The 14,991-nt window shown below is 44.2% G+C and overlaps 1 protein-coding gene across 1 annotated transcript in view; it reads right to left on the bottom strand.

Moving 5' to 3' along the window:
• LOC143807254 (17-beta-hydroxysteroid dehydrogenase type 2-like) overlaps positions 1-14,991 on the bottom strand; it is a 92,413-nt gene that overhangs the window by 55,267 nt on the left and 22,155 nt on the right. Inside the window, exons 2-3 of the mRNA XM_077288601.1 lie at positions 8,878-9,090; positions 6,488-6,673 (exon numbers count right to left, since the gene is read on the bottom strand). Coding sequence (XP_077144716.1) covers positions 6,488-6,673; positions 8,878-9,090 — 399 coding nt within the window. The remainder of the gene's footprint in view (positions 1-6,487; positions 6,674-8,877; positions 9,091-14,991) is intronic.

Raw genomic sequence — 14,991 nt, 5'->3', positions numbered from 1 at the left:
AATGGCATGTGAAATATGTGAAGGAGGCTAGCTGACTGCAATGTGAAATATGTGAAGGGGGCTAGCTGACTGCAATGTGAAATATGTGAAGGAGGCTAGCTGACTGCAATGTGAAATATATGAAGGGGGCTAGCTGAATGGCATGTGAAATATATGAAGCGGGCAAGCTGCATGCAATTTGAAATATATGAAGGGGGCTAGCTGAATGGCATGTTAAATATGTGAAGGGGGCCAGCTGACTGCAATGTGAAATATGTGAAGGGGGCTGCCTGACTGCAATGTGAAATATGTGAAGGGGGCAGGGGGCTAGCTGACTGCAATGTGAAATATGTGAAGGGGCTAGCTGACTTCAATGTGAAATATGTGAAGGGGCTGGCTGACTGCAATGTGAAATATGTGAAGGGGGCTAGCTGAATGGCATGTGAAATATGTGAAGGGGGCTAGCTGACTGCAATGTGAAATATGTGAAGGAGGCTAGCTGAATGGCATGTGAAATATGTGAAGGGGGCTAGCTGACTGCAATGTGAAATATGTGAAGGAGGCTGCCTGACTGCAATGTGAAATATGTGAAGGGGGCTGCCTGACTGCAATGTGAAATTTGTGAAGGGTGTAGCTGACTTCAATGTGAAATATGAGAAGGGGCTAGCTGGCTTCAATGTGAAATATGAGAAGGGGCTGCCTGACTGCAATGTGAAATATGTGAAGGGGGCTAGCTGAATGCAATGTGAAAAATGTGAAGGGGGCTAGCTGACTGCAATGTGAAATATGTGAAGGAGGCTAGCTGAATGGCATGTTAAATATGTGAAGGGGCTAGCTGACTGCAATGTGAAATATGTGAAGGGGGCTGCCTGACTGCAATGTGAAATATGAGAAGGGGCTGCCTGACTGCAATGTGAAATATATGAAGGGGGCTAGCTGAATGCAATGTGAAATATGTGAAGGGGGCTAGCTGACTGCAATGTGAAATATGTGAAGGGGGCCGCCTGACTGCAATGTGAAATATGTGAAGGGGGCTAGCTGACTGCAATGTGAAATATGTGAAGGGGGCTAGCTTACTGCAATGTGAAATATGTGAAGGGGCTAGCTGCCTGCAATGTGAAATATGTGAAGGGGGCTAGCTGACTGCAATGTGAAATATGTGAAGGGGCTAGCTGACTTCAATGTGAAATATGTGAAGGGGGCTAACTGTCTGCAATGTGAAATATGTGAAGGGGGCTAGCTTACTGCAATGTGAAATATGTGAAGGGGCTACCTGACTTCAATGTGAAATATGTGAAGGGGCTAGCTGCCTGCAATGTGAAATATGTGAAGGGGGCTAGCTGACTGCAATGTGAAATATGTGAAGGGGGCTAGCTGACTTCAATGTGAAATGTGTGAAGGGGGCTAGCTGACTGCAATGTGAAATATGTGAAGGGGCTAGCTGCCTGCAATGTGAAATATGTGAAGGGGGCTAGCTGACTGCAATGTGAAATATGTGAAGGGGCTGGCTGACTGCAATGTGAAATATGTGAAGGGGGCTAGCTGACTGCAATGTGAAATATGTGAAGGGGGCTAGCTGACTGCAATGTGAAATATGTGAAGGGGGCTAGCTGACTTCAATGTGAAATGTGTGAAGGGGGCTAGCTGACTGCAATGTGAAATGTGTGAAGGGGGCTAGCTGACTGCAATGTGAAATATGTGAATGGGGCTAGCTGACTTCAATGTGAAATATGTGAAGGGGGCTAACTGACTGCAATGTGAAATATGTGAAGGGGGCTAGCTGACTGCAATGTGAAATGTGTGAAGGGGGCTAGCTGACTTCAATGTGAAATATGAGAATGGGCTGCCTGACTGCAATGTGAAATATGTGAAGGGGGCTAGCTGAATGCAATGTGAAATATGTGAAGGGGGCTAGCTGACTGCAATGTGAAATATGTGAAGGGGGCTGCCTGACTGCAATGTGAAATATGTGAAGGGGGCTAGCTGACTGCAATGTGAAATATGTGAAGGGGGCTAGCTTACTGCAATGTGAAATATGTGAAGGGGCTACCTGACTTCAATGTGAAATATGTGAAGGGGCTAGCTGCCTGCAATGTGAAATATGTGAAGGGGGCTAGCTGACTGCAATGTGAAATATGTGAAGGGGCTAGCTGACTTCAATGTGAAATATGTGAAGGGGCTGGCTGACTGCAATGTGAAATATGTGAAGGGGGCTAGCTGACTGCAATGTGAAATATGTGAAGGGGGCTAGCTGACTGCAATGTGAAATATGTGAAGGGGGCTAGCTGACTGCAATGTGAAATGTGTGAAGAGGGCTAGCTGACTGCAATGTGAAATGTGTGAAGGGGGCTAGCTGACTGCAATGTGAAATATGTGAAGGGGGCTAGCTGACTGCAATGTGAAATATGTGAAGGGGGCTGCCTGACTGCAATGTGAAATATGTGAAGGGGGCTAGCTGACTGCAATGTGAAATATGTGAAGGGGGCTAGCTGCCTGCAATGTGAAATATGTGAAGGGGGCTAGCTGACTGCAATGTGAAATATGTGAAGGGGCTAGCTGACTTCAATGTGAAATATGTGAAGGGGCTGGCTGACTGCAATGTGAAATATGTGAAGGGGGCTAGCTGACTGCAATGTGAAATATGTGAAGGGGGCTAGCGGACTGCAATGTGAAATATGTGAAGGGGGCTAGCTGACTTCAATGTGAAATGTGTGAAGGGGGCTAGCTGACTGCAATGTGAAATGTGTGAAGGGGGCTAGCTGACTTCAATGTGAAATATGTGAAGGGGGCTAGCTTACTGCAATGTGAAATATGTGAAGGGGCTAGTTGACTTCAATGTGAAATATGTGAAGGGGTTAGCTGCCTGCAATGTGAAATATGTGAAGGGGACTAGCTGACTGCAATGTGAAATGTGTGAAGGGGGCTAGCTGACTTCAATGTGAAATATGTGAAGGGGACTAGCTGACTGCAATGTGAAATATGTGAAGGGGCTGGCTGACTTCAATGTGAAATATGTGAAGTGGCTAGCTGACTGCAATGTGAAATATGTGAAGGGGGCTAGCTGACTGCAATGTGAAATATGTGAAGGGGCTAGCTGACTTCAATGTGAAATGTGTGAAGGGGGCTAGCTGACTGCAATGTGAAATGTGTGAAGGGGGCTAGCTGACTGCAATGTGAAATATGTTAATGGGGCTAGCTGACTTCAATGTGAAATATGTGAAGGGGGCTAACTGACTACAATGTGAAATATGTGAAGGGGGCTAGCTGACTGCAATGTGAAATATATGAAGGGGGCTAGCTCCCTGTAATGGGAAATGTGTGAAGGGGGCTAGCTGCCTGAAATGTGAAATATGTGGAGGGGCTGGCAGGCATGTGAAATATGTGAAGGCGGCTAGCTAACTGCAATGTGAAATATGTGGAGGGGCTGGCTGGCATGTGAAATATGTGTAAGGGGCTGGCTGACTGGAATGTGAAATATGTGAAGGGGCTGGCTGATTGAAATGTGAAATATGTCAAGGAGGCTGGGTGACTGTTACTTTCAATAGCCAAGCCAATTCCCTTTTCTGTTATAATGCATAAGGGGAAAGGGGACTGGTTGGCTGCTCATTTTAACTGCTAAGCCAACTTCTATCTGTATCTCTGCATTAACCATAACAGAGAAGGGGTATGGCTTTATTATTAAAATAAGCAGTCATCTAGCCCCCTTTCACACACAATAACTAATCCAGCCTCCTTCTCTGTCATGGCCAATGCATGCATGTTGAGGGGGCTGGCTAGTTGCTTATTTTAATAGCTAAGTCACCAATGCACTGGCCACAACAGATAAAGGTCCCGACTTAGCTATTGAAATACGCAGTTGGCCAGCCCTTTCACACATACAATTCTCTTTCTATGCAACAGTCATGGCCGAGAAGGGGGATGGCTGGTGGCACTGATGACTTGCTGACATAGGAAACACTGTCTGATGTGACTGATGCATAGAAAGAGAATTGTATGTGTGAAGGGGCTGGACCTTTCTCTGTTGTGGCCATTGCATTGGTGGCTTAGCAATTAAAATAAGCAACCAGCCAGCCCCCTCACCATCTACGCAGATATGTCGCTTACCCCATGTGCAGGGCGTTGCAGTAGCATAGGTATCTATGGTTATAACCACTCATATAATGACAGTTAGTTTTTAGTGGTTGTAACCATGGATATCTAATAATAATAATAATAATAGCTTGCCCTGTACGTGGGGAAAGCGACATAGCTAATCAGAAGAACTACACTACATTTTCAATTGAAGGTATTTGCTAATATTATTATTACACCTACTACATATTGAGATAAGATCTTGAAGATAGGAGTACCCCTTTAATGATCAGGTCACCAGGTCTAATTGTACTATATTAATGTATACTTCTTTTCTTGGATTGGGAATCCCTTTAAACACACAATTGGGATTTTTTTAATTTCTTCCCTTATGTTTCTTTTCTGTGCTGGACTCAAGAGTCACCAACACGACCGTCTCCAAAATTGAATTGTGAAGAGCTGATCCAGTTAGTTTTGTTTCGATTCTGCATAGTTTGGGGTCATTATATACAGGGTTTATATGAGTTGTATATGGCGGTATTATTTAGGCAAAAATTACGCCTAAAGAAAAAAAAAATTGGCATAAGGGAGAGGTATAGCCTATGTTATAAAACCAGTTTTTGGACCTTCCTTACTCACAGGGCTTGTCCATAGCAGACTGCCCCTTTAAGGTAATTAAAAAATAGCCATGGGGAACCTTTAAGTTTTATCTGCATAGTAACAATATCAACAATCGCGACGTCGCTCTGCCCAGAGCCTCGATTTTGTCCTTCCGCATGTAAACCAGAGATTATGTATGTGCAATTACAATCACATAACAAACTAATTAAATAATCAAAGAGCCAATTACTGAGCTGTGACGAGCCAGTTCTGGCAAATTAATGAGCTCATTAATTATCAGGATCTTAGACTTGGCTTTTTGGAGATTTGATTGATCCATCCGCTAATATTTATATACATAACTGACAGTATGATTGTACGTCGGCGGTGTAGGGTGGTAGGCGAGGGCTGCAGGTGCACAGGGCATCATACCATGGCGGCTGTCATTCCCTCGCCTGACTGATGCAAGCGAGAACTTTGCAGCGCTGGGGTCCTGGGTTTAAATCCCACCAAGGACAACATCTGCAGGGAGTTTGTATGTTCTCCCTGTGTTTGTGTGGGTTTCCTCCTTGTTCTCCGGGTTTCCTCCTATACTCCAAAGTTATACTGATAAGGAGTTTAGAGTGGGGACAGCGATGATGATGTCTGTAAAGCGCTGAGGAATATAATGGTGCCATATAAGTAAACTAAATAATGCATAATAATACAGCATTAGTAAATTGTCCTGGCAGATAGATTAAGAAAAAAAAATGAGATAGATACAGCCGACCCTTGAAGAAGCAACGGCGAAACTGGTACAGACTTTGAATGTATTTTTTAGTGGTATTTATTTATTTTACTTGCTTATATAGCACCATCATATTCCACAGCACTTTACAGACATCATCTCTGTCCCCAATGGGGCACACAATCTAAATTCCCTTTCAGTAGGTCTTCATAATGTGGGAGGAAACCCTTTCAAATGTCCAAATGTCGTCCTTAGTGTGATTTGAACCCAGGACTCCATTCATTAGACTCACTCACTATTAATTTATGCAGAATGCACTTTCCATTATCTGATTAATAATACCGCTATTGATTTTTTTTGGCAACTTGATGACTTTCCCGTTTTCTTATCTTTTTTTATGCTTTATATATAAAATTAGTAATAAAATATATGTTTAGAATTATATTTCTGGCATCATTATTGTATGTTTGATAAATAGCTAAGTTAATGTTCTGCTGTGCCCCTACAATGGCCATTACAAAGAAGGAGCTCGCTGGCTGCTCAGATAATAATGCAGACTTTTGGAAGAATTGGTTAAATCTCATGGATATTGCCTTAGACTCCTGAAAACCAGGGGTGATTCATAAACGTTTCTTCTATTCTAAGTTTTTAGGGGCACGATATCTGTTGCCCAAACGTTGGTTAGGTTGGCAGCTATCACTCCCGACTCCTCTATGCAACAGAGATGTGTTCTCTACAAAAAAGCCATTGCCAGACTCCTCTGGCAGAGCCTTATCTCGAAGAGAACAAAGGGATCGGGAGTCCAAAATTGGACATGTCCTATTTTCCCCCTACATCATCTATCAAGGGAGGTCTCATACACAGAAAGGTTATACTCAACAGTTGGCAACTCCCATGAAGTCTCAGTCTACCACACGGTGTACGGTTCTGACTGGATAACCTTGTATAGAGTAGTGTAATCTGATATACCAACATATTCTGGTCCAATGGAGGCCAAAAGGAGAGCTTTTTACCCTTTGTAATGTAAACCAATATCGTACACATGGACGATAAAGTGAGAAACAACTCGTTATCTACTATTCTCACCATATGTTACACTAATCCTCTTACCCGCCAAACTCGATATGGTCACGAGTCTTCCCTTGGCTTTCCTGAGTAAGGGCATAAACATCTTGGTGACTTGAACGACTCCAATGAAATTCACGTCCATACATTGTTTGTAGACGCTTATGGGTAGCAATTCTCCATCAGCCACGTAGCCAAGAACTCCAGCATTGTGCACGATCCCCCAGAGACCTAGAGCAAGGAACGCAAAAAGCTATGTTAGCATTAATACTTGTGGTCGACATATTGCCAGGGGGTACTGCTTCTCAGATTGGGATTTGGACTATTCCAGGTAATATTCCCTGGGAAAATATAAGTAGATATCCTGAGATGAAGGGCTTCACCACTGGAGACATTGGCTACTGAGAGGCTTAATACCAAAAGCTCTTTAGAACAATTGGAGTCCATGACTAATGAAATGAAGTGAAGGATAGTGGACAAAGAAAATGGCCAAAGTCGCCACCTGACTGGATCACAAACACTTGGTAGATGGCTGCTCAGCAGGGCACTACAGCAGTTACATTCTCAAGTGACCAATAGAGGTCTTCTTTAATGTGGTTCCAGCCACACCATTAGCAGAGGCTCACACCGCCACTGACTGTGTACATCCAGCCGCCATGGTTGCTGCAAACAGCTAATCATGGGGGGTGTCGGATTTCGGATCCCTGCCGATATGATATCGATGACCTGTCCTGAAGAAAGTCCATCGATATCAAATTCCTGAAAAACAAATAACCAATGTTCAAGAGCTTCTTGTGTCTCATCTGCTATTAGTATTCACTGCATTAACTGTACTCTGAAAACCTACATCTGGTCGGTCCCTATAGACGGTAGATCACTATGAGATGTTTCTTTGGTCTCCCAAGGTTGCCTCTGTTTAATTCAGTGGAAGCTATTCACCACCGAAATATATTCACAGTCAGTCCCGTCCATTGTGAGCTTGTCTAACGAGCATATTTACATTCAGACACAATGTATGCGTCGGCTGCATCTCATCCCTTCCATATCTCCATGCATAATTCCATCATTGTAGGCTTTGCTTAGAAGATATCTGCTTCCATTATCAGCTGTTAAAAAAATCAATGCTCCTAAAAAGGTGTCTCAGAATCCCCTTGTGTATGACTCTTCGCTTTTGCTCGTGGCACCATATGATGAACGGTCATTATTACTAAATGCATGTCGATTGATTAGTGTATGCTGATTTCAATAGCCTATGATGGTCCTTGGGATAAAGAGTTCAGCTGGCCAAACATGGAAGGTATCTAAATCCGCTGGTATTGATGGCATCAGAAAACTATCCAGAGCTCAACTGTTGAATGAGATTGACCATGCTGGATTTCAGCAGATAAATGGCTACTAGACGTGTCTTATTGGTCTCCCCTTTAAAAACAAACATGCAAGCCTGACCAAACATGCATGTTAGACTAGAGTTGGCAGTCATAGCCATAGCCAACCTTCTCATGTATGTTGGTTTGACTCTCTAATCCAAGAAATATCAGGGAAGAAATCTAGAGGTCTTCTTGGAAGATAGACATGACTATGAAAAATGAGCACAGCATGTTTAGTTGGGCTTTAACCTACCAAGACTCCTGATCAATAGTTATGTCAGCATTTAACGGGATTAGGCGCCAGGTCATAGCTGATGCCTGTCGCAACTTTACAGAAAAATATAGCCGTCAAATATTCCAGTGACCCAACTAAACACGCCGTGCTAATTTTTCATAGCCATGACTGCGGTCCACATCGAGCATTTTGGGGTCTGACACCACAAAATGACTGTTCAAACCAAACAGTTGAGTGCACCTTCCCACCTACGTATTGTCCATCTATCGTTAGCCCTAAAAAATGGCCAGAGGTGTCAATAAAGGAAGAGAAGGACGAAAATAGATGAAAAACAAGAAAACAGGGAGACAGTTTTGTGCGGACAGGCTCGTTTTTAAGGTTTTGTTCATGAGTTGTTTCCATCTTTTGACGTCACCACACAAGCTATCAAGCTGGCGCCGGCTCAGTCGCACGGGCTGGATTCTGAACATTGTCATATACTGACCTCATTACACACAGAAATATGCGAAAGAGTCTACATCTAGTGCTCATCAAACCTGGACAACCGCTTGGGTAACCCACTACAATTATTATCAAAATTAGGTTTGGTCTTTGAGTAATTGTCTCACTTCTGATTCTTTCTTCTGTGTCCACATCTGTGTTGGATATTTTTTTTGGACAAACATCTCGGCAAAAACCGAGGTCTATCTTGCACAAAGCTGATGTTAACTGAGTCCTACTCTGCTTTACTCTTGGCGGTGTAGTCTCCATTCCATGCTTCATCACTATACGAGAAGAATATTATATTGGTCCAGTGATAACTCTTGAGTTTACAGAATTACTAAAGTATATACCTGCATCTTGAACCCGATTTTTCACTTCGTCGTAGACAGTCTTTATCTGTCCTAGGTTTGTGACATCAAGCTGGATCAACGATAGCCTTGAAGAACAAACCCTTCTAAGTTCTTCGGCACCTTGTCCTTTATTATCCAAAACACCGGCGTAGACAAGAACGCCCAGTTCATCAAAGTACTTAGCTAAAGCATGTCCAAGTCCCGAATCACACCCTAAACATGGGAAAGAAAAGTGAGAAAATATTGTAAGGCCCGTCCAAAGCAAACATCTCACCCCCACATAACCCAGGAATGGCATTTGTTGACTAAAAGCTATGAAAGTCTACAGAAGCATTAACTGTCTTGGTGATTTCTACATCAGTAACCACATAGCCCAAGGCTCGGGTTGATTGGAGGAGACATTGCTTTTCCATTAGAGATAATCCCTTCATTTAACAAAATAGCAAACACCTTCTGACATACTTTGCGGTTAAATTTCACATTACAAAGAAGGGAATTGTGTCTTCATGTCTGTAGATAGTGCAGGAAGAAAATAAAGCTTCAGATGTGGAGAAGACAAATCTGTCTTATCAACTGTACATTTTAATGAGAAAATTCCAATGTAAATAGGTTAGATTAAAAGTGCTGTAGACATCTGCACGACATGAAGGCAACCATGGTCAACTGAAGTGACAGGACCAACTATGACCTTGGAGGAATCACCTAAAACATCTGGACAAAACGGTGGAAAACGCGCTCAACTGAAGCCAAAGATCCATCTAAGTGCTTGGAGGAAACGCCCTAGCAGCCGGTAGAATATTGAGGCGGATATAAATCAACTGAAGACAAACCCTCAGACATCAGTACAATGTGGAGGCAACTCGAGTATTCAAAAAGCAACTAAAAACTTGGAGGAAATGGCTGAGACATCGATACAACACGAAGGGAACAATACTAGATCGAAGCTTAAAGAACAACTAAGTTATTGCAGTAAACACCCAAAACATTGGCACACGGACACAGTGACAATCATTTTAGATTGAAAGCTGTATTTTTAACACTTTTCTACTCTGCAAGGTTCATCTCTAATTTTCAGTTCTTTCTGAGCTAGGGGGTGGTGTCTAGCTGCTATAGTGTCTCCATTATACTGCACTCACTGATATGAAGGATTCCTGCTGTTCAGTATCTTTGTAGCTTATGTTCAGAAGCAGCATGGAAGACATTATAAGATGTACTTAGAATTATGTAGCTGTGAATCCGGCTCTGGGGTTAGGAACACTTAATAAAAATCTGTAACAGCATAGGGGACATTATACAGCAGTACTGAGCATTGTGTACATGTGAATCCAGCTCTAGGGGTTAGCAACACTTACTAAAAAACTGTACCAGCATGGAGGACATTATAAAGCAGTTCTGAGCATTTTGTAGCTGTGAATCCAGCTCTGGGGTTAGGAACACTTACTAAAAAGCTATAGCAGCACAGGGGACATTATACAGCAGTCCTGAGCATTTTTTAGCTGTGAATATAGATCTGAAGTTAGGAACACATACTAGAAAGCTGCAGCAGCATTGAGGACATTATACAGAAATACTGTGCATTGTGTAGCTGTGAATCCAGCTCTTGGGTTAGAAACACTTGCTAGAAAGATGCAGCAGCATGGAGAACAAAATACAGCATTAGTGAGCATTATGTAGCTGTGAATCCAGATTGGAGGTTAGAAACGCATACTAGAAAGCTGCAGCAACATGGTGGACATTGCACTGCAATACTGAGCATTGTGTGGATGTGAATCCAGCTTTGGAGGTAGAAATACATACTAGAAAGCTAAAGCAACATTGAGAACATTGTTGTGAAATACTGAGCAGTACAGTTGTGAATCCAGCACTGAGGTGAGATATACACATCCTAGAAAGCTACAGTATGATCTGCCGGAGTTGTCTCTGCCCGTTCTCTCATTCTGCTACTCCTTCCTTCCCCATCACTCTCTATAGACTTCAATTGGCAGCTGTAATCTGATCTCTCAGTAGTTAGTTCATCTGTCTAATTTTGACCAAGGATTTGTGCAGTTTTATTCAGAATAAATTATGAATTCAGGAGGCAGAGGAAGGGAGTAGGGGCAGAAAAGAAGTGGCTCAGAAATGGAGACAAAAAGGCATACTCCGCCGACAAGAAACATTACAAAGTTTATAAAAAATGACAGTAACCATTTAAGATTTTTTTTAAAGGATGGTCCTGAATAAAGAGGTTATCAGCAATAGCAGCACCCTTGTACTTAGGCCATGTAAATGGGTGGCGCTGTTTCTGGAAAAAATAATCATTTTCATCTGATCGTAAATCTGAAACTGATAAGTTAACACAAACTTCAAAGCCGAGTGCCAGGGTCAATACACTTCCCGCTATTTTAGAACATCAGCCTTGTTTACTTGTGTCAAGGTGGAAAATGTGGATTTATTTCCTTTGAAATCTCCTCGTCATCATTTAATATGAGAATATCTGACTAGATCTCGGGAGAGATGAAAGATCGACTTAAACTGCGCTGCTCCTATTCCGGGCGGATGATCAAGAACAAGACAAAGTTGTTCTATGAAGATCATGATGCTCCGACGCGCTCTCAATACGGGATATAAATAATTTAGTTTCTTTTAAGGAGGCAAATAACTTATTGCTTCCGAGAAAAGGTCTCAAATTCTCTTTAGATTAATAAATATTAAGGACAATAATAATTAAGGGGGGTTAGACTAAAGTTGTCCGAACCCACCGATCGTTTACTGTTCTCTCTTCCTGCTACTAACTCCGATCTCCATAGACTTTTATAGGCAGCTGTAATCTGATCCCTCAGCCAGGGAGCTGTCCTGCTTCCATCTGATTGGCGGAGTTGTCGATTGTCAGACCCGATATGATACTATGAGGCTACTTTCACACTAGCGTCGTTAGGGATACGTCGCAATGCGTCGTTTTGGAGAAAAAATGCATCCTGCAAAGTTGCCCGCAGGGTGCGTTTTTTCTCCATAGACTTGCATTAGCGACGCATTGCGACGTTTGGCCACACGTCGCATCCGTCGTGCAACGGATGCGTCGTGTTTTGGCGGCCGCGACACACACAAAAAGTTAAATGTAACGTTTTTTGTGCGTCGGGTCCGCCATTTTCAACCGCGCATGCGCCGCCGAAACTCCGCCCCCTCCTCCCCAGAACTCACAAGGTGCAGCGGATGCTTTGTAAAACTGCATCTGCTGCCCACGTTGTGCTACATTTAGCACACTGTCCGTCGGTACGTCTTCTAATGACAGTCTATCAGTATCCCAGCACCTGGACAAACCCTTTAGATTATAGCTTATATTAAAAAAAAGACAGTACATACACGGACCGATCGGAGGCACTGAATGACCGCAGATTGATAAACTGACTGGAGCGATGATCTTTTGCAAGCGTCTTTATGGAGAATGCCCGTCAAATATAATGCACGCTCTTTGCATGCAAGTCACATATAATGCACGCTCTTTGCATGCAAGTCACATATAATGCACGCTCTTTGCATGCCCGTCACATATAATGCACGCTCTCTGCATGCCCGTCACATATAATGCACCCTCTTTGCATGCCCGTCACATATAATGCACGCTCTCTGCATGCCTGCCACATATAATGCACACTCTCTGCATGCCCGTCACATATAATGCACGCTCTCTGCATGCCCGCCACATATAATGCACACTCTCTGCATGCCCGTCACATATAATGCACGCTCTCTGCATGCTCGTCACATATCATACATGCTCTTTGCATGCCCGTCACATTTAATGCACGCTCTCTGCATGCTCGTCACATATAATGCACGCTCTCTGCATGCCCGTCACATATAATGCACCCTCTTTGCATGCCCGCCACATATAAAGCACACTCTCTGCATGCCCATCACATATAATGCACACTCTCTGCATGCCCTGCCCGTCACATTCCACCTTTCTCACACACCCCGCCCCAGCAGCAAGCATGGCGGAGGAGTTTGTTTTTCTCCTGTCAGATAACTGCTCCTTCACTCCAATTCCACTGCCACCCTCTGTTACCCTCCCTTCCTTTGAGGTGCACTCTGTGCGCATCTACTCCCCCTCCAACTGGCTGTCATTTACCTGTCATGTCGGACGCTGTTCACACTAGGGCGTCCGACAGACAGCAGTAATTCCACTTACGTCCACTACACGCTCAGTGGCGTCGGCTAGATTTTATCCAGCTTGCTCGGGGTTAATCTAGCTGGTAATCAGGTTGGAAGCTGGGTCACGCCCACGGCCTTTAAATAGTCTCGCTGGACTTTGGGCGTCGCCGATTATAGCTTGTGCTTTATGCCTGGTGATTCCGGTCTGGAGTGGTGGTCTTGTTGTAGGAATATCGTATCTGGTGGTGTATAATCCTTTGTCATATTCCTCCTTCCTATATTTGTATTTGTTTTGCCCTGTGTACATTATAGTGTATTCCTGTGTGTCTGCGGCGTGGTGCGTTTTTCAGTTTTCCCGTCTGTGCTTTCTGTGGGGATTGGTGTGTGGTCTCTTCACTGGGTGGCGGGAGGTTGTTTCAGCTTAGGGCTGAAACAGGAGTCAGGGTCAGGCCTGGCGGCCCAGACATGCACACCTTTAGTGTAACTTCTGGGAAAGGGACAGACAGGGTTTCCCTAGCCTGAGGGATATCGCAGGGGCCCGGGTAACCAACCTTAGTCTACCCAGTTCCCCCGTGACATTACCGCCCCCCCAGGGCCAGCCACCACCTTCTTTGACCACTTCACCACCTGGCTACTTCATTTCCTTTTTGCGGACATCCCCACTATCATCATGGGTGACTTCAATATCCCCATTGACACTTTCCTCTCAGCTGCCACTAAACTTCTATCTCTCACTTCCTCCTTCGGCCTCACTCAATGGTCTTCTGCAGCCACTCACAAAGATGGTCACACACTAGACCTCATCTTCACCCGCCTCTGCTCCCTATCTAACTCACCTCTTCCTCTTTCTGACCACAATCTACTCAAATTCTCTTCCCTCTCCACTCCTTGTCTACAATCCCCACACCACAAACTTGCACACCCTCTCAGAAATCTTAAACACCTTGATCTACAGTCACTCTCTGAATCCCTCCTTCCTCTCACAGCCATAAGTTCCCTACACAATGCGGATGACGCTGCCGCTCTATATAACACCACAATAGCTGCAGCTTTGGAATCTCTTGCCCCTCTCACACATACCAAAGCTTGCAAAATCAACAGACAGCCCTGGCACACCAGCCTGACCAAAGAACTGAGGCGAGCTTCCAGGGCTGCTGAGCGGAGATGGAAAAGATCCCACTCCAACGAGCACTTTATCGCATTCAAACAGTCCCTAACTACTTTCAAGACCACACTCGCCACAGCAAAACAAACCTACCTCTCATATCCTCCCTGTCTCACAAACCTAAACAGTTATTCAACACCTTCAACTCTCTCCTCCGTCCCCCAGCACCTTCTCCCTCCCCACTCATCTCAGCTGAAGACTTTGCCTCACTTTTCAAGCAGAAGATTGAGAACATCAAAGACAGTTTAAGTGGACAACCCCCAGAGCCCTTCCTCCCAACTACCCAGCCCTCCACCTCCAAATCCAACTTCTCCACCATTACAGAAGATCGACTCTCCACTCTACTCTCAAGATCGCATCTCACCACCTGTGCACTTGACCCGATCCCTTCCCTCTTCATCCCAAACCTCGGTACAGTCTTCATCCCAACTCTAACCTATCTCTTCAACCTATCACTAACAACTGGTGTTTTCCCCTCAAGCTTTAAACATGCCTCAATCACACTTATCCTCAAAAAGCCCTCTCTTGACCCATCCTCTGTATCTAGCTATCGCCCTATATCACTTCTCCCCTATGCCTCAAAACTACACGAACACGTCCAGCTTGAACTGTCCTCCCATCTATCTTCCTGCTCCCTCTTTGACCGCTTACAATCAGGCTTCCGGTCACACCACTCCACTGAAACTGCTCTAACTAAGGTCACCAATTACCTATTAACCGCCAAGAGCAAGCGACACTACTCTATCCTCCTCCTCCTGGACCTGTCCTCTGCCTTTGACACAGTGGACCATTCCCTATTTCTACAGACCCTCTCATCC

Source organism: Ranitomeya variabilis, chromosome 2 (genome assembly GCF_051348905.1).
Source record: "Ranitomeya variabilis isolate aRanVar5 chromosome 2, aRanVar5.hap1, whole genome shotgun sequence".
NCBI lineage: Eukaryota > Metazoa > Chordata > Amphibia > Anura > Dendrobatidae > Ranitomeya > Ranitomeya variabilis.
Note: the sequence above shows the minus strand (reverse complement) of the source record. Positions and strands in the feature narration are given on the sequence as shown.